The sequence below is a fragment of the Microcaecilia unicolor genome, chromosome 8 (genome assembly GCF_901765095.1).
Source record: "Microcaecilia unicolor chromosome 8, aMicUni1.1, whole genome shotgun sequence".
NCBI lineage: Eukaryota > Metazoa > Chordata > Amphibia > Gymnophiona > Siphonopidae > Microcaecilia > Microcaecilia unicolor.
The window spans coordinates 88,967,523-88,990,507 of record NC_044038.1 but is presented as its reverse complement, the minus strand read 5'-3'; the positions used below and the strand labels follow the sequence as shown (position 1 = coordinate 88,990,507).

Below are 22,985 nucleotides of genomic sequence, written 5' to 3'. Positions count from 1 at the left end.
TTTTATGCGGTCCCATTTCTGCAGTTAACTTAGGTGGTTAAGTGCTGAATACTGGCGTTTAACCGAATAAGTGCTGACTCCACAAAATATCCAGTGGCATGTTTGGCAGTTAGTGCTGATATTCAGTGTCACTAACTGGTTAAGTTAGTTGAATATCTGCGGACAGCCACACACAAGTGATCTAACCAGCCAGTTAAATCACTTTGTAATATCAGGCCCTAAATGTGTCTGCAGCCAAGAAGAAGTAGAGGATGACACAATGTCAAACCAGCAAGATGACAAAATTCAGGAAATTTTATTGAAGCACCAGAAAGACCAGACATGGGCCATGTTTCGGTGGACGCAGTTGCCTGCCTCAGGGGTCACAACACTTAAGGTGCTGAAGCAGTTTAATATGATGTCTGGTGCAATAGCCCAAGCCAATAAAGCAATGATGTATGTAGTGCTACGGTGTGTGCAAGAAAACCCCCCAAAGATGACACTCATGTAATGAGTTACCAAAAGGAGTTTCATCTTCCTAGTGGACTAGCATTGTGTCATCCTCTACTTCTTTTTGGCTCCTTTGGATTTTGATAGAGGGTGTCTTCCTAAATATCTCTGAGCAGGAATGACAAGTGTGGTAACTACAGGGTCCTCACGGTGCTAAACACATAGCAAAATAAAGGGGGCTCCAGGCTATTTCTCCATTTTAAAGACATTGATGCAGGCTTCAGGAAGCTATAGCGGCCCTGGACAACCCTGTATTCTTTGATTCTTTTAACATGATCAATGTATTAAGCTGTCTAAAGATGTGAAAAAGTGTCATTGGATAAGGACAGCTTGATTCAACCAAACCCACTGTGTTGCCACAGATCTCATCTCCCTCTTTCCTTTCTGCCACTAAGCTCCCTTTGGGTATGAATCATGCAGGTTCAAAATCTGCCACTTTTTTGGCTCCTATAATCTCCTCTAAAAGTCTGTTCCATATGTCCAACATGGAGTGGCGTACACTGGTCTTGATATTCAGGGGAGCCCAGTTCAAATCCCACTACTGCTCCTTGTGATCTTGGGCAAATCATCTTACCCTCCATTACTTTGGGTAAAAAATTAGATTGTGAGTTCTCCAGGGACAGGGAAACATTCACTGTACCTGAATATAATTCACCTCAAGCTACTACTGGAGCAGTGGAGTGGAGGCGTAGCCTAATGGTTAGTGCAGTGGGCTGCAAACCTGGGGAACTGGGTTTGATTCCTACTGCAGCTCCTTCAGACCTTGGGCAAGTCACTTAATCCTCCATTGCCCCAGATTGTGAGCCCACTAGGAACAGAGAAAGTACCTGCATATAATATATGTAAATAGCTTTGGTTGTACCCACAGAAAGGCAATATATCAAATCCATGACCCTTTACTGAAAAAGTTGTGAGCAAAACCCAAATAAATAATAATGACATTTCATCACCAAGAGGCTGATTGACATGAGCTATTGAGAACACATTCACCTTTTTTAAATGGGAAAATTAGGTTCTTACCTTGGTAATTTTCTTTCCTTTAGTCATAGCAGATGAATCCATTACGAGTGGATTGTGTCCATCAACCAACAGGGGGAGATAGAGAGCACTGAAAAACCATAGTGCCTCATGGCCAGCTAGCTCCATCTGCCTCTTCAGTATTTGAAGCTTCCAAAGCAGTGTTACACCGCAAAGCATAATAACATGAACTTTCCGCACAGCGGATGAACACCCCAAAACTGGAGCTATAAGTCACAGGAGGTAATGAAGTCATCCTCCTGGAGGGAAGGAACTCATCCTCCTATAACTGAACAGAAATCCTGAAGACTGTTTTCCAACTTCTCCCAATGAGGGAACATATCTACAGGACAAACTGAACATAAAGTAACATAAATCACATAATGAACCACTGAGGGAGGGCTCATGGATTCATCTACTATGACTAACGGAAAGAAAATTACCAAGGTAAGAACCTAATTTTCCCTTCCTTGTCATCAAGCAGATGAATCCATTACGAGTGGGATGTATCAAAGCAATCCCTAGATAGGGTGGGAACAAGCCACACCACGCGCCAGCAATTGAGCTCCAAAATGCGCGTCTCTCCTGGCAGCCACATCCAGCCTGTTATGTCGGGCAAAAGAGAGCTTCGAAGCCCAAGTAGCTGCACTACATATCTCTTGAAGAGAGAGTGCTCCAGTTTCAGCCCAAGAAGAGGAAATCGCTCTTGTGGAATGTGCCTTAAAGGCTTCAGGCGGAGGCCGGACAGATAGCAGATATGCTGAAAAGATAGCTTCTTTGAGCCAACGGGCTATAGTGGCCTTAGATGCTGGAGACTCTCTGCGCGGACCTGACAAAGAAAAAAGATGGTCAGAGGTCCTGAAGGCATTTGACATGCGCAGATATTGCAACTGAGCCCTTTGCACATCCAGAAGGTGCAACTGCCCATAGGCTTCTGGAAACTCCTCTTTAGAAAAGGAGCGCAGGAAAATAGGCTGATTTAGGTGAAACACTGAAACCACCTTAGGCATGAAGGAAGGTACCGTACGTACCATTACTCCGGACTCTGAGAATTACGGAAATGGGTCTCGACAGGACAGCGCCTGGAGCTCAGATACCCATCTTGCCGATGTCACGGCCACCAAAAAACCATCTTTAAGGTCACATCCTTCTCCGAAGCTCGCCTAAGCGGCTCGAAGGGTGAACACTGAAGGGCCTTTAAAACTAATCCCAGGTTCCAGGCTGGACACGGGGCCCGCACGGGAGGTCGGAGCCGAAGCACCCCTCTAAGATACTGTGTCACATCCGGGCAAGCAGCCAGAGAGAGGCCAGCGACCTTCCCTCGAAAACATGCTAAGGCTGCCACCTGAACATGCAGGGAATTATAGGCCAAGCCTTTTTGAAAACCATCCTGCAAAAAGTCAAGTATCGGCGAGACAGAAACCCGCATGGGTGTGATCGCTTTAGAAGCACACCAAGCCTCAAACTGGTGCCAAATCCTGGCATAATCCACGGAAGTGGAATGCTTGCGGGCCTGCAGGAGAGTGGAAATGACTTTACTGGAATATCCCTTGTCTCTCAATTGCGCCCTCTCAATAAGACCAAAGCGGCAGGCATGCTCCATGGTCACCGGGCCCTGTGACAACAGGTTCGGTACCAGAGGTAACGGCAGGGGATCCTCTACCAGCATCCGCCGGAGGTCCACATACCACGGCCTTCTGGGCCAATCCGGGGCAATGAGAACCACCTCTCCTTGATGTAGCCGAATCCGCAGGAGTTCACCCTATCAAGGGCCACGGAGGGAACACATACAGGAGGCCCTGAGGCCAGGGTTGAGCCAAGGCATCTAACCCTGCCGAGCGAGGATCTCTCCGTCTGCTGTAGAAGCACGGGACATTGGCATTTGTGCTTGACGCCATAAGATCCATTATGAGCTTTCCCCATTTGGCACATATCTACAGGAATACTTCGTCTGCAAGTTCCCACTCCGCTGGGTCGATTTGATTCCTGCTCAGGTAATCGGCTTGCACGTTGCTCTGACCTGCAATATGAGCTGCTGACAGAAACTGCAGATGAAGCTCGGCCCAGTGGCAAATCTGTGCGGCCTGCGCTGTTAGTGCTATGCACTGAGTGCCTCCTTGGCGATTTATGTAGGCCATTGCTGTCGTGTTGTCCGACAGAATTCTGACAGCCACTCTCTGAAGGGGAATCCACCCTTCTGCACTTGTCTTGCGGCTATCTGTCATGGGAAAACACGCCTGACGGTAATCCAAGGCCAGACTCCACTGGAGGGGATACAGAAAACTGGGCCGCAGAGGACCCCTGCGGAAGAGCTCTTTTTAACATGTATGCATTATGCAGCAATAAAACAAATTCAGGGGAAAATGGCTCACCCTGGCCTCCCAGTTCCAGACCTGGGGAAACAGCTCTTTTATTAGCCTCTACATGAGGCGCCCCTCCAGGCTCAAACCCCTCCGCCTCAGCGGGGGTCGCGCCATGCTGTTCCAAAATGGCGCCCGCTGCCAGCTCCACTGAGCGGGAAGGAACAAAGCTCGCCATGCTCGGGCCGGCTCTACCGTCTGAAAAGCACGCCTTATAGAGCCCCGCTGCAGATTTGCGCTTGCCACAAACAGAACAACGCTTTACTTTCTCAGCAGCCATCGCCGAAAGCAGCGGAAATTCAAAATAGCGGATTCGCGCCAAAATCGTCCCGATCACGGGCCCTCCCCGGAGGAGCTACAAAATGCTCTTACCTCACCAGACCGAGTCTCCGAGCTCTGGTCACGTTGCACAATCAGAAGAAAACCTCTTTTCTGGGATCACAGCGCCAAAGCGCGACGCGACTTTTTTTTTTTTACACTGTGAGGAACGTTTGAGGCAACAACGAAAGAGGCAAATTTCCAACTCCAGAGGATCAGTAGCGTGGGAAAGGCAGGGAAAGGGCGAACCTATGTGCCTGCATCCACAGCATGGGCAGACAGGGACAGGGCTTGCCTATTTGTCTACTTCCACATCGGGGGCCGGGTAAAGTAGGGAAAGGGCTAACCTATTTGCCTTTAAAGTGGGCACCATCAGCCACAACACCCCTGCTACAACTGGCAAAAGCACAGGAGCCACCCCAGGCAGATTTTCTGAAGGAGCTTGAACAAGCTGCAACCACCCTGCCGTGGAGATAGAGAATACTAAGAGGCAGATGGAGCTAGCTAGCCATGAGGCACCTAGATAGGATTTTAGATAGTGCTGGGGAGGAGCCGGCTGTCTTGGTACATGTGGGTACCAATGACGTAGGAAAATGTGGGAGAGGTTCTGGAAGCCAAATTTAGGCTCTTAGGTAGAAAGCTCAAATCCAGATCCTCTAGGGTAGCATTTTCTGAAATGCTACCTGTTCCACGCGCAGGACCAAAGAGACAGGCAGAGCTCCGGAGTCTCAATGCGTGGATGAGACGATGGTGCAGGGAGGATGGTTTTAGATGTTAGGAACTGGACAACATTCTGGGGAAGGGGGAGCCTATTCCGAAAGGATGGGCTCCACCTTAACCAGGGTGGGACCAGGCTGCTGGCGACGGCATTTAAAAAAGGAGATAGAGCAGCTTTTAAACTAGAAATGGGGGGAAGGCCGACAGTCGCTCAAAAGCACATGGTTCGGGATCAGGTATTTTGCAAGGATACCTCACAAACAGGGAAGATAGGGTTTATGGATAGTGAGGTTGCACAACAGACCGTGGTAGGCCAGGTGCCCTTAAATACAACCAAAGATCAGACAAAAGATGGCAAATCATTAATGTCAAGTACTAAGCATCAAGCAAACAGGAACAACAAACATACTCTGAAATGTCTATATGCAAATGCTAGGAGTCTAAGAAATAAAATGGGAGAGTTGGAATATATTGCACTAAATGAAAAATTGGATATAATAGGCATTACTGAGACCTGGTAGAAAGAGGATAACCAGTGGGACACTGTCATACCGGGGTACAAAGTATATCGCAGTGATAGGGTGGACCGGACTGGTGGAGGGGTAACATTGTATATTAATGAGGGCCTTGACTCAGATAGATTACAAATTCAGCAGGACACAAATCACACCTTTGAATCATTGTGGGTTGAAATTCCATGTATAAAAGGGAAAAGGACGGTGATAGGAGTGTACTACCGTCCACCTTGCCGGGATGAGCAGGTAGACGCAGAAATTATAAAAAAAATCAGAGGGGCAAACAAAATGGGCAATGTGATAATAATGGGTGACTTCAATTATCCAAATATAGACTGGGTAAATGTAACATTGGGACACGCTAGAGAGGTACAATTCCTTGATGAAATCAAGGACAGCTTTATGGAGCAGCTGGTGCAGGAGCCGACGAGAGAAGGAAAAATTCTAGACTTGGTCCTTAGAGGAGCGCATGATCTGGTGAGGAACGTTATGGTACTGGGGCCGCTTGATAACAGTGATCATAATATGATCAGTTTTGATATCAGCCTTGAAGTAACTATATACAGAAAGTCAAATACGTTAGCGTTTAACTTTAAAAAAGGAGACTATGATAAAATGAGAACTGTAAAAAAAAAAAAAAAAAAAAAACTTAGGGGGCAACTGAGAGGGTAAAAACTGTACAACAGGCATGGACACTGTTCAAAAATACCATCCTGGAGGCCCAGGCCAAACATATTCTGCGAATTAGAAAAGAAAGACAGAAGTCCAAAAGACAGCTGGTGTGGTTGAAAAGTGAGGTGAAGGAAGCTATTAGGGCTAAAAGAAACGCCTTCAGAAAATGGAAGAAGGCACCGTCGGAAAATAACAAGAAGCAGCATAAGGAGTGTCAAAGCAAATGCAAGGCGCAGATAAAGAAGGCCAAGAGGGATTACGAAAAAAAAGATAGCATTAGAGGCAAAAAAACATAGCAAAATTTTTTTTCGGTATATTAAAAGCAGGAAGCCGGCAAAAGAATTGGTTGGGCCACTGGATGACAGAGGGGTAAAAGGGGCGATCAAGGAAGATAAAGACGTAGCGGAGAGATTGAATGAATTCTTTGTTTCGGTCTTCACCGAGGAAGATTTGGGTGGGATACCAGTGTCGGAAATGGTATTTCAAGCGGACGAGTCGGAGAAACTTACTGACTTCACGGTAAACCTGGAGAACGTAATGGGACAGTTCAGCAAACTGAAGAGTAGCAAATCTCCTGAACCGGATGGTATTCATCCTAGAGTACTGATAGAACTGAAAAATGAGCTTGTGGAGCTACTGCTAGTGATATGCAATTTACCCTTAAAATCGAGCGTGGTACCGGAAGATTGGAGGGTGGCCAATGTAACGCCCATTTTTAAAAAAGGTTCCAGGGGAGATCCGGGAAATTATAGACCGGTGAGTCTGACGTCGGTGCCGGGGAAAATGGTAGAGGCTTTGATAATAGCCTAGATACACGATAATAGCCTAGATACACGATATCAACCAGCTCCCCTTTGTCCACATGTTTGTTTACTCCTTCAAAGAATTGAAGTAAATTGGTCAAGCAAGATTTCCCCACACAAAAGCCGTGCTGACTCGGTCTCAGTAATCCAAGTCCTCGGATGTGCTCTGTAATTTTGTTTTTGATAATAAACAAAATTACAGAGCACATCCGAGGATTTGGATTACTGAGACCGAGTCAGCACGGCTTTTGTGTGGGGAAATCTTGCTTGACCAATTTACTTCAATTCTTTGAAGGAGTAAACAAACATGTGGACAAAGGGGAGCTGGTTGATATCGTGTATCTAGATTTTCAAAAGGCGTTTGACGAAAGGCTACAGAGGAAATTGGAGGGTCATGGGATAGGAGGAAATGTCCTATTGTGGATTAAAAACTGGTTGAAGGATAGGAAACAGAGAGTGAGGTTAAATGGCAGTATTCACAATGGAGAAGGGTAGTTAGTGGGGTTCCTCAGGGGTCTGTGGTAGGACCGCTGCTTTTTAATATATTTATAAATGATTTAGAGATGGGAGTAACTAGCGAGGTAATTAAATTTGCTGATGACACAAAGTTATTCAAAGTCGTTAACTCGCAACAAGATTGTGAAAAATTACAGAAGGACCTTACGAGACTGGGAGACTGGGTGTCTAAATGGCAGATGACGTTTAATGTGAGCAAGTGCAAGGTGATGCATGTGGGGAAAAAAGAACCCGAATTAAAGCTATGTCATGCAAGGTTCCACATTAGGAGTTACAGACCAAGAAAGGGATCTGGGTGTTGTCGTTGATAATACACTGAAACCTTCTGCTCAGTGTGTTGCTGGGGCTAGGAAAGCGAATAGAATGTTGGGTACTATTAGGAAAGGTATGGAAAACAGGTGTGAGGATGTTATAATGCCACTGTATCGCTCCATGGTGCGACCGCACCTCGAGTATTGTGTTCAACTCTGGTCGCCGCATCTCAAGAAAGATATAGTAGAATTGGAAAAGGTGCAGCGAAGGGCGACTAAAATGATAGCTGGGATGGGACGACTTCCCTTTGAAGAAAGACTAAGGAGGTTAGGGCTTTTCAGCTTGGAGAAGAGACGGCTGAGGGGAGACATGATAGAGATATATAAAATAATGAGTGGAGTGGAACGGGTGGATGTGAAGCGTCTGTTCACGCTTTCCAAAAATACTAGGACTAGGGGGCATGCGATGAAACTACAGTGTAGTAAATTTAAAACAAATCAGAGAAAATTTTTCTTCACCCAACGCGTAATTAAACTGTGGAATTAGTTGCCGGAGAATGTGGTGAAGGCGGTCAGCTTAGCAGAGTTTAAAAAGGGGTTAGACGGTTTCCTAAAGAACAAGTCCATAAACCACTACTAAATGGACTTGGGAAAAATCCACAATTCCAGGAATAACATGTGTAGAATGTTTGTACGTTTGGGAAGCTTGCCAGGTGCCCTTGGCCTGGATTGGCTGCTGTCGTGGACAGGATGCTGGGCTCGATGGACCCTTGGTCTTTTCCCAGTGTGGCATTACTTATTATGTATGGTTTTTCAGTGCTCTCTATCGCCCCCTGCTGGTTGATGGACACATCCCACTCGTAATGGATTCATCTGCTTGATGACAAGGAAGTAGGTATTACTACTACTACTACTACTTTTAAATGCATTAAATATTCTACCTCACTCCTGCTTTAGGTCTGTACATTTACTATTGTATCCTACTGCAAAGAAAGATGATTTCCTTAGCTTTGTGCTACTGCAAAAAGAACTAGTTGGCTTTGGTTAGCAGATTCATAAGCAAGTGAATATAGTTGGCTAGCTTACCCCAACAAAATCATACAATCCAGCTCCTCCTTCCCATGTAGGAAAGAAAGTGGCTAAAAACAACATCTAGAACAGCAAAACAAATATTTAGTATTAGTAAAAAATTTGTAGAATGGCAACACAAAAGAATCACAGAAACAGCAACACCTGCGGAACCATAAAGAACATCTGTAGAATGCCAAAAAAGCAATCTGCATAGCAGTATACAACAGTAGCAGTTGGAGTTGTAGGAAATTTGCATAGTGGCAAAATGATAGATTGCAGAGGGCTTACACTCAGCAGGTGTCTGATTTTCTGTCCTATAATGAAGGTATTGATGGCCACAAGGTGCGCAACCCGTGACGATCTTCTCTCTTTCCAATCCTTACCTTGCACAACTGCACAAAAAGGTAGGTGGCTCCAGCTTGCACACATCTCCAGAAGGCATTGTATTCTGACCTGCCAGGGGATAAAGTTGGTTACCTCTTTCAAGATTACCTCATCATAATGTGGAATATCCTATATAATAATTTGCACCTCCAACATTCTACGTCTGGATGCCTGGGTTCGTAACATCCATTCCCACTCATTGCCCCTCCCTTGTGTCAAAACGTAATGACGTCAGAGGGCCGAACAATGAGGAGGAAGGGAACGCCGGAGGCGAGATGATATCAGGAGGAGAGAATCGCGGGGCATCGAGGGGAGGGAGGGAGGAAGGGAAGGGGAGGGCAGAGGAGAACTGATGGGCATGGATGTGAGGACAGTCATACGCGCCCCATATAAGAGGCTTAGCCCAACAGTGACCTTCCCCTGGCTGCTGCCCCCCCCAAACGCAGTGCTGCAGCCAGGCAGCTCTCGGACGGTCCCTCAGCTCCCCGATCGACAGCCCACCTCTCCGTTCCTTCCCCCTTGAGCGTGTTTAACCCTCTTACTTTCAGGCACAGCGACGGCAGTGAAGAGGACAACACAGCTTCTCCCTTCCCTCACAGTGTCCCGCCTTCTGCGATGATGCATTTCCTGTTCCCACGAGGGCGGGACACTATGTGAGGGAAGGGAGACGCTGTGTTGTCCTCTTCACTGCCGTTGCTGCGCCTGAAAGTAAAAGGGTTAAACTCGCGGGGGACGGGGGAAGGAACGGAGAGGAGGGCTGTCAGGGAGCTGAGGGAGGGCAGGGAGAATCGCTGAACATGGATGGGAGGGCAGGGGGAGAGAAGAGATCGCTGGATAGGAGAGGAGGGGAGGGCATGGGGAGAGAAGAGATCTTTGGACAGGACAGGAGGGCAGGGGAGAGAGGAGAATTGCTGGACATGGATGGCTGGAGGGGAGGACATGGGGAAAGAGGAGAATTGCTGGACATGGATGGATGGAGGGGAGGGCATGGGGAAAGAGGAGAATTGCTGGACATGGATGGATGGAGGAGAGAGGAGAATTGCTGGGCATGGATGGATGGAGGAGAGGGCAGGGGAGAATGGAGAGTTGCTGGACATGGATGGATGGAGGAGAGGGCAGGGGAGAGAGGAAATTTGCTGGATATATGAGTGGATGGAGGAGAGGGCAGGGGAGAATGGAGAGTTCCTAGACATGGATGGAGGGGAGGGGTGGGCAGGGGAGAGAGAATTGCTGAACATGGATAGATGAATGGCGGGAAGTCAGGAAGGAGATGCACATGGATGGAGGGGAGGGAAGAGAGAAGAAATGCTGGACATGGATGGAGGGAAGGGAAGAGAGGAGAAATGCTGGACATGGATTGAGGGGAGGGAAGAGAGGAGAAATGCTGGACATGGATGGAGTCTGCGTACTCTTTATCTTTTACAAAATACTATAAATAAAAATCACAAAAAAAAAAGATTAAAACAAAAAAAACATAGATAAAATAATCCGTATCTCATACCCCTGGAGCATATTACTCATACACCCTTCCCAATTATTACTTATGACAGAACATTTCTCCTAACGGTTCCCATAAAAACATAATCGCCATTACATGATAACCTTGCTAGCGCCCATATCATTTGTGTGAGAAACGGGCCTTTTTTTTTTTTTTTACTAGTGGGATAATAATGAATGTAAAATTGATGATAATTTATTATGGTAACCTTGACCTTTTGTTTCTTCCCCCCCCCCCCAACACGTTTTTAAATGATTTTTAAACTGCTTTGATATATTTTTTAATTAGCAGTACATCAAATAAAGATAAATTAAGTCAGCTCAGCTCAAGACTAAAACAGGTATGAACATACCTTTAAATGCTTGTACTCTGGTACACTGCTCAGTAAATATGAGTTTAATTCCCAAAACCAGTTTCTACTACCTGGGCTGGTTACAAAGGCAACATTCACAGCGCCTGGGAGCAAGGACCAAGAGTGAGAAAGTTTCAGACAATGTTGAATGGTGACAATGACAGGCACAGATACTTGGTTCTGAAGGTCTATGGCCCCTATATGAGGACTGTGTCTGTAGTGGATGGGCTAGATAAAGATTAGGAAGAAGGCAACCCCCCCCCCCCCCCCCCCAAAAAAAAAAAAAAAAAAATTCTGGGTCATTAAAAAGGAAAGTTATGACACATTAGCCCAGTAGTGAGCCCAAAGTTAAGAGGGAGAAACTGTTGGGCCACTAAAAAGGCAGAAGGCCCCTCTTTCCTATCTAGCAACTTTCTTCTTCACTGCCCAACCCTCCCCCCTTCCGATGAGAGAAATTTTCTGGAGCAGGAAATTAATAAAATGAGGCTATGAACAGGGTTTAAAATCGACACGGTCAGCTTGCTAGTACCTAATAAGGCCTTACCATGATGGCAAAACAGAAACTAATGGAACCCCATGACCCACCACAGCTCTGAGGTTGGGGAGTAGGCCCTGACACCGTGCAGGATTGCGGGCAATCATGGCATCTCATATCTGACAGTGACTTAGCTCCCACACCAAATATTAACTTGGCAGAAGCCAGGTTGACCCATGCCAATTTGAAGAGGTGGTTTGCAGACTCAGCTCAGTAGTTGTCGACAACAAAAAATAAGTCTTATGAAAATATCCATGGTGAGATGCCCGAGTTGGGTCAAGGAAGCTAAGATAAAGTTAGAGCAGCAAGGAGAGTTGGGGAGAGTAAAGATGCTGCAGGTATGTTACCATCTACCCTCTCTGATCCTTGCTGGGATAACCTGAAGAGAGATCATTAGGCAAACATCATGGAAATGACATCTCAAGTGCCAGGACACCTTAAAGCCATGCTTGAACTGTGGGGCTCATCAACAGATGAATGTCCAAAGGATTGCACCTCTTAAGCTCCATTGGAATTTCCAAGTATTCTTGTCTGAACCAGACTTGAAAGCCCTTTGTGCTTTTTATTATTTTTTTTGGCTGTTTTGTGCTGTGTACCTCTCCATTTTTGCCTGAAACCAATGAAGAAACAGGAATTTGAAGAAACAAATCTAGAGAGAGAAATTAAGAAAGAAGGGAAAATTAGGTTCTTACCTTGGTAATTTTCTTTCCTTTAGTCATAGCAGATCAAGCCATTATGTATGGGTTGTGTCCATCAACCAGCAGGGGGAGATAGAGAGCACTCAACTTTTCACAGTGCCTCATGGCCAGCCAAGCTCCACTGCCTCTTCAGTATTTGAAGCTTCCAAAGCAGTATGGCAAACCGCAATTGGAATAACATGAACTTTCCTCACAGCGAACGATGGCCCCTTAACAAGGGCATGAACTCAATAGGAGGGAATGAACACATCCTCCTGGAGGGAATAAACTCGTCCTCCTTATTGTATAACTGGAGGGGATACACGCAACCTCCTGGAGGGAATAAACTCATCCTCCAAAACATAAACTGGAGGGAATGGACTCATCCTCCTATAAGTGAACATGAATCCTGAAGACTGTTTTCCAACTTTCTCCCAAGGAAGGAACTTCAGGAAACAAGAACAGAACCTGTAACAGATTCACAGCATACAGACAATCATACAGGGAGGGCTCATGGCTTCATCTGCTATGACTAAAGGAAAGAAAATTACCAAGGTAAGAACCTAATTTTCCCTTCCTTGTCATCAAGCAGATGAAGCCATTACGTATGGGATGTAACAAAGCAATCCCTATATAGGGTGGGAACAGGTCACACCACGCACTAGCACTTGTGCTCCAAAACGTGCATCCCTCCTAGCAACCACATCCAGCCTGTAATGTCAGGCAAACGAGAGCTTAGAAGCCCATGTTGCTGCACTGCATATCTCTTGACGAGAGAGTGCTCCAGTTTCAGCCCAAGAGGAAGAAATCGCTCTGGTAGAATGCGCCTTAAAGGCTACAGGTGGAGACCGGCCGACAAGCAGATAAGCTGAAAAGATATTTTCTTTGAGCCAGCGGGCAATAGTGGCTTTAGACGCTGGAGACCCTCTGCGAGGACCCGATAGCAAAACAAACAGATGATCATAGATCCTGAAAGAGATAGTAACTCGCAGATACTGCAGCAGAGTCCTACGCACATCCAACAGGTGCAACTGCCCAAAAGATTCTGGAAACTTCTCCTTATCAAAGGAGGGCAAGAAAATAGGCTGGTTTAGGTGACACGCTGAAACCACCTTAGGCATGAAGGAAGGTACGGTCTGAACCGTGACCCCGGACTCTGAGAATTGCAGAAATGGGTCTCTACAGGACAGCGCCTGGAGCTCTGACACCCGTCTCGCCGAAGTAATGGCCACAAGAAAAACGGCCTTTAGTGTCAAATCTTTCTCCGATGCTCGCTGAAGCGGCTCAAAAGGAGAAGCCTGCAGGGCCTTCAACACTAGCCTCAGGTTCCAAGCTGGACAGGGTGCTCGCACGGAAGGCCAGAGCCGAAGCACCCCACTAAGAAACCGTGCCACATCTGGATGAGCAGCTAAAGACATGCCTTCAACCTTACCACGAAGGAAGGCCAACACTGCCACTTGCACCCGCAGGGAATTATAGGCCAAGCCTATTTGTACACCATCCTGCAAAAAGTCCAGAATCGGCGAGACAGGAGCCCACATGGGTGTGATCGCTTTTGAAGCACACCAAGACTCAAACTGGCGCCAAACCCTGGCATAAGCCATGGAAGTGGAACGCTTGCGGGCCTGCAGGAGAGTGGAAATGACTGTGTTTGAATAGCCTTTGTCCCTCAATTGCGCCCTCTCAATCTCCATGCCATAAGACCAAAGTGGCAGGCGTCCTTCATGGCTACTGGGCCCTGTGACAACAGGTTCGGTACCAGAGGTAAAGGAAGGGGAGCCTCCACTAGCATCTGTCAGAGTTCCGCATACCAAGGCCTCCTGGGCCAATCCGGGGCGATGAGGACCACTTCTCCTGGGTGCAGCCGAATCCGCAGGAGCACGCGCCCTATCAAGGGCCACAGAGGGAACACATATAGTAGGCCCGGAGGCCAGGGCTGAGTCAAGGCATCCAACCCTGCCGAGTGAGGATCTCTCCATCTGCTGAAGAAGCACGGGACTTTGGCATTTGAACTTGTCGCCATAAGATCCATCACGGGCTTGCCCCATTTGGCACATATCTGCAGGAATACTTCGTCTGCTAGTTCCCATTCTGCTGGATCGATCTGATGCCTGCTTAGATAATCGGCTTGCACGTTGCTCTGACCTACAATGTGAGCTGCCGACAGAAACTGAAGATGCAGCTCGGCACAGTGGCAAATCTGTTTGGCCTGCGCGGCCAGTGCTCTGCACTGAGTGCCGCCTTGTCGATTTATGTAGGCCACTGCTGTCGTGTTGTCCGACATCACTCTGACAGCCAATCCTTCCAGGGTCACTTGAAAGGCCAGAAGCGCCTGAAACACCGCTTTCAACTCTAGGCGGTTGATGGGCCACTCCGACTCCTCGGGTGTCCACAGACCCTGGGCATGCTTCCCCTTGCAATGTGTGCCCCAGCCCTTCAGGCTGGCATCTGTCACTACTAGACACCAATCGGGGAGCGCCAGCGGCATTCCTCGCCGCAGCATGCTGTCTGAGAGCTACCTCTCCATGCTGAGTCGGGCCGCAGGGAGCCAAGAAAGTCTGCATTGATAATCCTGAGAAACTGGAGATCATCTTTGAAGTAGGGAATACTGTAGAGGTCTCAGGTGCGCTCTCGCCCAGGGCACCACTTCCAATGTGGTGTCATCGATCCCAGCAGCTGGACAATGTCCCAAGCTCACGGGCGGGGCATCCTCAGGAGCAGACGGACCTGATTCTGAAGCTTGCACCGCCTTAGCTCGGGTAGGTATACATAGCCCGAGTCTGTGTCGAACCTGGCCCCCAAATAGTCTAGAGATTGCGAGGGGGTCAGGTGACTTTTGGCCATATTGACGACACAGCCTACAGATTGAAGTACTGAGACCACTCTGGCTGTAGCTTGATAGCTCTCTGTTACAGAGTCTGCTCTGATGAGCCAGTCGTCTAGGTACGGGTGAACCCTGAAACCTTCTCGCCTGAGCAAAGCAGCTACTACCACCATTACCTTCGAAAAGGTTCGGGGAGTTGTGGCGAGGCCAAAAGGCAAGGCCCGGAACTGGAAATGTTTTCCCAACACCGCAAACCTTAGAAACTTCTGGTGCGGGGGCCAAATTGGTATGTGCAATTAAGCTTCTTTCAGGTCGAGACGTGAGAAACTCTCCTGGCTGTACCGCAGCAATGACGGAGCGCAGGGTTTCCAAGTGGAAATGCCGCACTCTCAGGGACTTGTTTAATTCTTTTAAGTCCAGAATACGGCGAAAAGACCCACCTTTTCGCGGCACCACAAAGTAGATGGAGTATCAGCCGTAGCCGTGTTCGGCGGGAGGTACCGGGGACACGGCCCCTAACTGAATCAGACCTTGCAAAGTCTCCTCTACTGCCGCCCGTTTGGTGGCAGAACCACATCGGGACTCCACAAACACGTCTCTTACTGGGGCGTTGAATTCTATTCTGTAGCCATCTCTGATCAGGTCCAGAACCTACTGATCTGAGGAAATACTGGCCCCCTCCTCGGCAAAGAGGGAAAGACGTTCTCCGATGACAGGAAGCGAGGAGGGGTCCAGCGCACCATCATTGAGAGGGTCACCCCTGAACTCCAGGCCTAGAGCCGGTGCCTGCGGAATGCTTGTCCGAGTGAAAGGAGTTCCTCTGCTGAAAAACAGGCACGAGAAGTGAACCCAGCAGAACGCCCCAGGCGGTACCTTCTAGCTTCACGGAAGCGAGGTCTATAAGAGGAGTGGACCGCCTGGCCCTTCAAGGAAGGCCTCGGCCTATCTTCGGGCAAGCGCTGGGGTTTAGGATCTCCCAGGCCTTTAACAATTTTTTTTTCCAACTCCTCACCAAATAGAAGGCCTTGAAAGGGCAACTTCACCAACCTTTGCTTAGAGGCCATGTCCGCTGCCCAATGTCCTAGCCAAATAAGACGGCGCGCTGCCACTGCTACTGCCATTTGTTTAGCCAAAGTTCTGACAATATCATAAAGGGCATCAGTCAAAAAGGACAAGGCCGACTCCAGCCGCGGAGCCACATCCGAGAAGGGCTCCGCTCCATCTCCGGGCTGTTCCACTGCCTGTTGCAACCACGCCAGGCAGGCTCTAGCAGCATAACAACTGCATGCAGACGCCCGAACAGTAAGACCTGCAATTTCAAAAGACCGTTTAAGTGCTGCTTCCAGCCTACGGTCTTGTATATCCTTCAGGGCAACTCCTCCTTCCACAGGGAGGGTAGTTCTCTTTGTCACCGCAGTGACTAAGGCATCTACTTTAGGCATTGCAAAGCGAGCCAAATGCTCCTCACGCAGAGGGTATAATTGTCCCATAGCCCTGGAAACTTTCAAAAGTCCCTCGGGGTCAGCCCACTGAGCGGAAATAAGCTCTTGGATGGAGTCATGCAAAGGAAAGGCTCGAGCAGGCTTTTTGGTACTAGCCATCCTAGGATTCACAGAAGAGGCCGTGCCACTGTCAGGCTCTTCAATAGAAAGGACCTGAAGGGCATCTGAAATAAGCGCTGGCAGCTCATCACGGTGGAAAATCCTCACTGCGGAGGGAAATCCTGTGGTAATTCTGCACCTGACTCTGGCTCCTCATACCACGAAGGCCTGCCAGAACTCTCCGAATCCTCAGAGCCCGACCACGGGGGGGGAAAAAGGAGGTGCACCACAATCTGCAGGGGAATTAGCCCTTCTACGCTTTTCTTTATGCCAGTTATCAGGGAAAATAGCCTCAGCGGGCAGACCCAGGCCAGAATCCACCGTGGGGGGGGGGGGGGGGGGGGGGAGACAATAGAAGGGGCCTCAGACGACCCTTGAGGGAGAGCACTTTTCAACATGTATGCTTTATGCAACAACAACACAAAATCAGGGGAGAAAAACTCGCCCTTGGCACCCAGATCCCGTCCGGGGCTACCCGCTCCCTGAATAGCCTCAATTCGAGGTCCCCCCCCCCAAGGCTCTCCGTCTCTACGGAGGCCGCGCCATGCGGGGAATGTAAAATGGCGTCCGCTGCCAGCTCTGAGCAGGAAGAATCATCGCTCGCCATGCTCGGGCCGGCTCTTACACCTGTACAGAACAATTTACAGAGCCCCGCTGCTGATTTGCGCTTGCCACACCGGGAACAGCGCTTTACATTCTCTGCAGCCATCGCCAAAAACGGTGGGAAAATTCAAAATGGCGGTTTTGCGCCAACAACGCCCCGATCGCGGGCCCACCCCGGAGGAGTTAGAAAACATTCTTACCTCACTGGACCGAGTATCACAGCTCCGGTCCCATAGAAGAATCAAAGGAAAACCTCTGTTCCATTTTTTTTTTTTTTAATGCTGTGAGGAAAGCAGAGGTAATAAGAACTCCGGAGGCTCAGATGAGTGGGAAAGGCAGGGAAAGGCGAACCAATGTGCCTGCATCCACTGAGTGGGAAAGGACAGGGAAAAGCAAGCTAATATGTCCACATCCACGGGGGCATGGGTAAGGCAGGGAAAGGGCTAACCTAACCTCTCCGTGAAAAAATACTTCCTGACAAGAAAAATGTCAGGAAGTATTTTTTCACGGAGAGAGTAGTAGATGCTTGGAATGCCCTCCCGCGGGAGGTGGTGGAAATGAAAATGGTAACAGAATTCAAACACGCGTGGGATAAACATAAAGGAATCCTGTTCAGAAGGAATGGATCCTAAGGAGCTTAGCCGAGATTGGGTGGCAGAGCCAGCCGGTGGTGGGAGGCGAGGATAGTGCTGGGCAGACTTATACGGTCTGTGCCAGAGCCAGTGGTGGGAGGCGGGGCTGGTGGTTGGGAGGCGGGGATAGTGCTGGGCAGACTTATACGGTCTGTGCCCTGAAGAGGACAGGTACAAATCAAAGTAGGGTATACACAAAAAGTAGCACATATGAGTTTGTCTTGTTGGGCAGACTGGATGAACCATGCAGGTCTTTTTCTGCCGTCATTTACTATGTTACTATGTGCCTTCAAAGTGAAGCTGCTATAGCCTCTAACACCCCGGCTAACAACTGGCAAGCCAGGAGCCACCCCCAGGCAGATTTTTGATGGAGCTCGAAGAAGCTGCAGCCACCCTGCTTGGGGAGATAGAGAATACTGAAGAGGCAGTGGAGTTGGCTGGCCATGAGGTACTGTGAAAAGTTGAGTGCTCTCTATCTTCCCCTGCTGGTTGATGGACACAACCCATACGTAATGGCTTCATCTGCTTGATGACAAGGAATAGGATTTCTGAACTCATCTGATCAAAAGAAAATCAGGAAGACATAATTTTTCCTTCTTTTTTGTCAACAGAGGAGTCCATAAATTGTGGGATGTAGCAAAGCAATCCTCAATTAGTGTGGGAAACTTAAGAAGTAGCAGAAAGGACTGATGCTCCAAAGGAAGTGAACTTCCTGGCTGAGATGTCTAGGTGGCAATAATTCAAAAAGGTATGCAAAAAAAAAAAAAATCTACAGATCTCCTCTAGGGACAATTCTGCCCAAGAGGTGGAGAGGGCTCTTGTGGAATATACTTTCAGGGAAGCTGGTGGCTGTTTAACCAACAGAACATAAGCAAAAGAAATAGCTTCCACAACCCATCAAGCAATGGTAGCCCTAGATGCCAAGGCTCCCTGATTAGATCCCGTATATAAAACAAAAAGATGGTCAGACTTACAAAACTCATTGGTGACTTGCATGTACTGAAGAACACGGCGCACATCAAAAAAACCGCAAAGATCCAAATTCCTTCTTATAGGCTTGACTATGAAAAGAGGGCAAGAATACTGGTTGGTTCAAATGATGAGCCAAAATCACCTTGGGAAGGAAGGCACAATTCTGATAGTTATCCCAGGAAAGGATCTCTTCAAGAGAACCTGAAGCTCAAAAATCCTTCTAGCAGAAGAAATAGCAACAATCCCCCCCCCCCCCCCCCATATATTCAGCAGCTGCCAGCATTATTCCCAGATATTCAATGCAAAGCTTCAACATTCAATATCCGGGGTTTCTTTTTTTGAGCCAGCTAAGTCACTATTCAGCCCTTGCCCATATAAATCAAACCGCTTAAAGATAGGACTGCTATTTATGCAGCCCGATTTAAGTGGGTTACTTATGTGGTGAGGGGCTGAACATTGGCACTTAACCTGACTGCACCCTTAGAACACCCACAAGTTTTTGAGTTTGGAGCTAACCAGTCATTTTCAGCAAAGATTACCAATTAAGTGCCAATGAAAGTGACAGAATAGCCACAAACAAACAATTTAACCAGTCAGCAGCAGTTGCTGGCCCGTTAAATTGTTTTGAATATCGGTCAGACAGACTAAGGTGAGGTCTTTCAGAGTAGCTTCCTGAAGAGGCACGAAGGTTGCCTTTTAAAAAGACTTAAGCACTAACTTTAGATTCCATTCCAGCCAACTGAAGAAGAGGCTTGAGATGGTTACACCCTTTAAAAAGCAAACCATGCTCAGATAGGCCACCAGGGAGGAATAAAGGTGCAGAGAAGGGCGACGAAAATGATAAAGGGGATGGGATGGAAAGGCTAAGGCGGCTAGGGCTCTTCAGCCTGAAGAAAAGGCGGCTGAGGGGAGATATGATAGAGGTCTATGAGTGGAGTTGAACGGGTAGATGTGAAGTGTCTGTTTATGCTTTCCAAAAATACTAGGACTAGGGGGCACGAGATGAAGCTACAAAGTAGTAAATTTAAAACGAATAGGAGAAAAGTTTTACTTCACTCAACGTGTAATTAAACTCTGGAATTCGTTGCTGGAGAAAGTGGTAAAGGCAGTTAGCTTAGCGGAGTTTAACAAAGGTTTGAATGGCTTCCTAAAGGAAAAGTCCAAAGACCGTTATTAAATTAGACTTGGGGAAAATCCACTATTTCTGGGATAAGCAGTATAAAATATTTTGTACTTTTTGTGGATCTTGCCAGGTATTTCTGACCTGGATTGGCCACTGTTGGAAACAGGATGCTGGGCTTGATGGACCTTTGATCTGTCCCAGTATGGCAATGCTTTCAGGGGCATCTTCTTTACATAAGATGCCCCCGAAAGCAAGTCAATGCAGCAACTTGAAACCGTAAAGTGATGTAAGCCAGACCTTTTAAAACCTTGAATGAAAGCTAAAATTTGAGGCAAGGAAGATTGCAAGAGAGAAATAGCTCTTTCCGAACACCAAGCCTCAAAGGCTCTTCAAACTCTGCATATGCCCGAGATGCAGTATGCTTCCCAGCTTGGAGCAAAGTAAAACCACTTCCTCTCTGAATACCCTTTCTTCCTCAACTTCGACCACTCAAGATCCAAGCTGTAAGCTCAAAGGGGAACTGATCCACCATCTGAATTGGACCCTGAAAGAATAACTCTTGGAGCAGAAGAAGGCAAAAGGGCCAATCTGTGAGTTGTCGAACCAGATCTACATACCAAGGCCTTCTGAGCCAATCTGGGGCCATGAGAGTCACTCTTCCCAGATGAATCACTGGCCTGGGAAGGAACACATAATGCAAGTCTGTCCCCAGCCACAGCTGAAGCAACACATGCAGGCCCTCCAAACTATATGATCTTCTGCTGAAGAAGCACTGAACTTTTGCATCACACCTGAAGGCCATGAGATCCAGAACAGGAGTCCTCTATTTCCTTGTGATTAAGACAGAGGATTCGTTGGATAGGTCCCACTCCCCCGGATCTTGTGAGTTCATGCTCAGATAGTCTGCTTGGACATTCAATGTCCCTGCAATGTGGGTTGCCAAATTCAATGGAATGTGCTTTTCTGCCCACTGAAACAATAGGCGAGCCTCACAAGCCAGCAGAGCACTTTGAGTTCCCTGTTTATATAGGTCACTGCCATCACATCATCCAACAGGATTCTGAATGGACTGCCCCGGTTGACAGGTCTAAGATGGAATCTCTATAGCCTAAGACCTTGAGCACTGTGGTAGAGACACCGAGCTCCCCACCCACACAGTAGTAGTCAGGGAGGTCCTTTTGCGAAGGTTGCTTGATTGAAGCCACCAAGACATGCTGAGTCTCACCTGAGGGGACCAAAGAAGCCAAATGCTGTAGTTCTGAGACAATGGGAAAAGTTGGTGTTGAAAGCTGCCTGGTAACAACAGTTTCATTATGAGGGCTTTAAACTACAGATCTTCCAAGCATAAGGATATGAGGCCAATCAAGGAGCAGCTTAATCTATGCAAGGTCAAGTACTGATGAGCTTTTCTGTTTAAGTTCCAATTTGTTGCTGAAGACATAGTTTCCTTGGTAAGAGGCCTAAATTTTGGAGGAGTTGGGCTGGGCTCACGCCTGGATCCACAAGTCTTGCTGCAGTCATTGAAACTGGACTTTAATGTGGCAGCACATTCTGAAAAGAAGAAAAAAGTGTTGAGAAGTCTGCTGACCAGATACATCGGATAAATAGTACCCTCAATTGAAGAGCTGCCTAATATTCTGCTTGTGTGAAGTCTATATGCAGGACATTTTTCTACAGCTCCACACTCTTGTATTTTAACATTCTGGGCAGAGGCCAAATGGACGCTGACCCATTTCCTATTACTACCTTAGGCGAAGTTCACAATCTTGACTTGAAGCACCCTTATTGTGTTGGCATACTATGCTATGTTTCTGAAGTTAAAATGTTTTATTATAATTAGTTTGTCAACACCTCCACTGTGCTCCTCCCTTTCTTGTGGAGGCCGGGTGCCTTTGTGGGGGGCAGATCGATGATGTATGACACTTTTACCCTATGAAACGCTAGATATCCACCAAAAATAAACCATGAAATAAATTTGCATTCAGATTTCTCTCATGTATATTCATTGTGGAAAACCTGAAAATTCGACTAGATGGGGAGCCTACAGGACAGGTTTGAGAACCACTAGGTTAAGGGAAAGATTAAAGGATAGATTAGATCAGCTTCAGTCTGAGCTAATGGGATTGTGAGGGACAGTCCTCAAACCAAAGGGATAGATTAGATCAGCTTCAGCCTGAGCTAATGGGATTGTGAGGGACAGTCCTCAAACCAAAGGGCTAAATGCTATTTCACAGCACATTCTTAATGAGTATCAGCCCTCACTTAAATTGTACAAGGTGACTTGCAGCAGGAGTTTGGACAAGCATTCAGATAAAAAGGGGGACCAAATAAAGAATGGGATTGCTAAGTCTTTATTTACTGGCCACATATAGGAGGACGACTAAACTACTGCATCAATGGTATTTAACTCCGGCTTGTTAGGCACACTGCTATCCAGGCGTGGACCGACTGGTGTTGAAAATCCTGTGGAGGCTCAAGGGAGATGGCACAGATATGGTGAAGCTGTCCAAGGTCACATGCATACTGGAGGGACACTCATTTTAGAATATAAAGGCTGATTGAGAGATACCTTGGGACTCTGCAACTTTTCTGTTTCATCTGTTTGTCCCTGGTTTGTTCTCATATCAAAAGAAATGTGGTGCGACCTTGCCTGAACACTGCCAAGCTCAATTTGGTTTTACTTTGGAATGCTATTGCCCCCCCTTCCAGATAAAATCTGGCTGACTTGTATTTGGGGAAATATATAATATAGAAAAACCTTGGGTCAGCAGAATGAACAGATATGTTTGATAACGTATGAGATCCATTTCTTTGAACCTTTGGGTCTTAGGTTTTAATTATAAAAAGGGCGGCATGTAAAAGAGAGGTTCAGATGAATTTATAATAAACAAAAAATGATAAGGGATTGAAACGACTACCTTATAAGGAAAGATTACAGAGATTACTGTAGGGTTCTTGGAGAAGAGACAGCTGAGGGCAGGTATGATAAAGATCTACAAAATAATGAGTGATATGAAACAGATAGATGAGAATAATTTGTTTACTCTTTTCAAAA

At 47.2% G+C, this 22,985-nt stretch overlaps 1 protein-coding gene across 11 annotated transcripts in view; it reads right to left on the bottom strand.

Moving 5' to 3' along the window:
- Nucleotides 1-22,985, bottom strand: part of TMEM147 (transmembrane protein 147) — an 81,414-nt gene that overhangs the window by 22,857 nt on the left and 35,572 nt on the right. For 5 of the 11 annotated variants that reach the window (XM_030212109.1, XM_030212111.1, XM_030212110.1 and 2 more), the window contains exons 3-4: nucleotides 9,113-9,182; nucleotides 8,745-8,810 (exon numbers count right to left, since the gene is read on the bottom strand). In XM_030212109.1, coding sequence (XP_030067969.1) covers nucleotides 8,745-8,810; nucleotides 9,113-9,182 — 136 coding nt within the window. Of the gene's footprint in view, nucleotides 1-8,744; nucleotides 8,811-9,112; nucleotides 9,183-20,547; nucleotides 21,121-21,155; nucleotides 21,482-22,985 lie in introns of those variants that run through there. The other 6 variants (XM_030212116.1, XM_030212117.1, XM_030212118.1 and 3 more) reach the window with 3 other exon arrangements.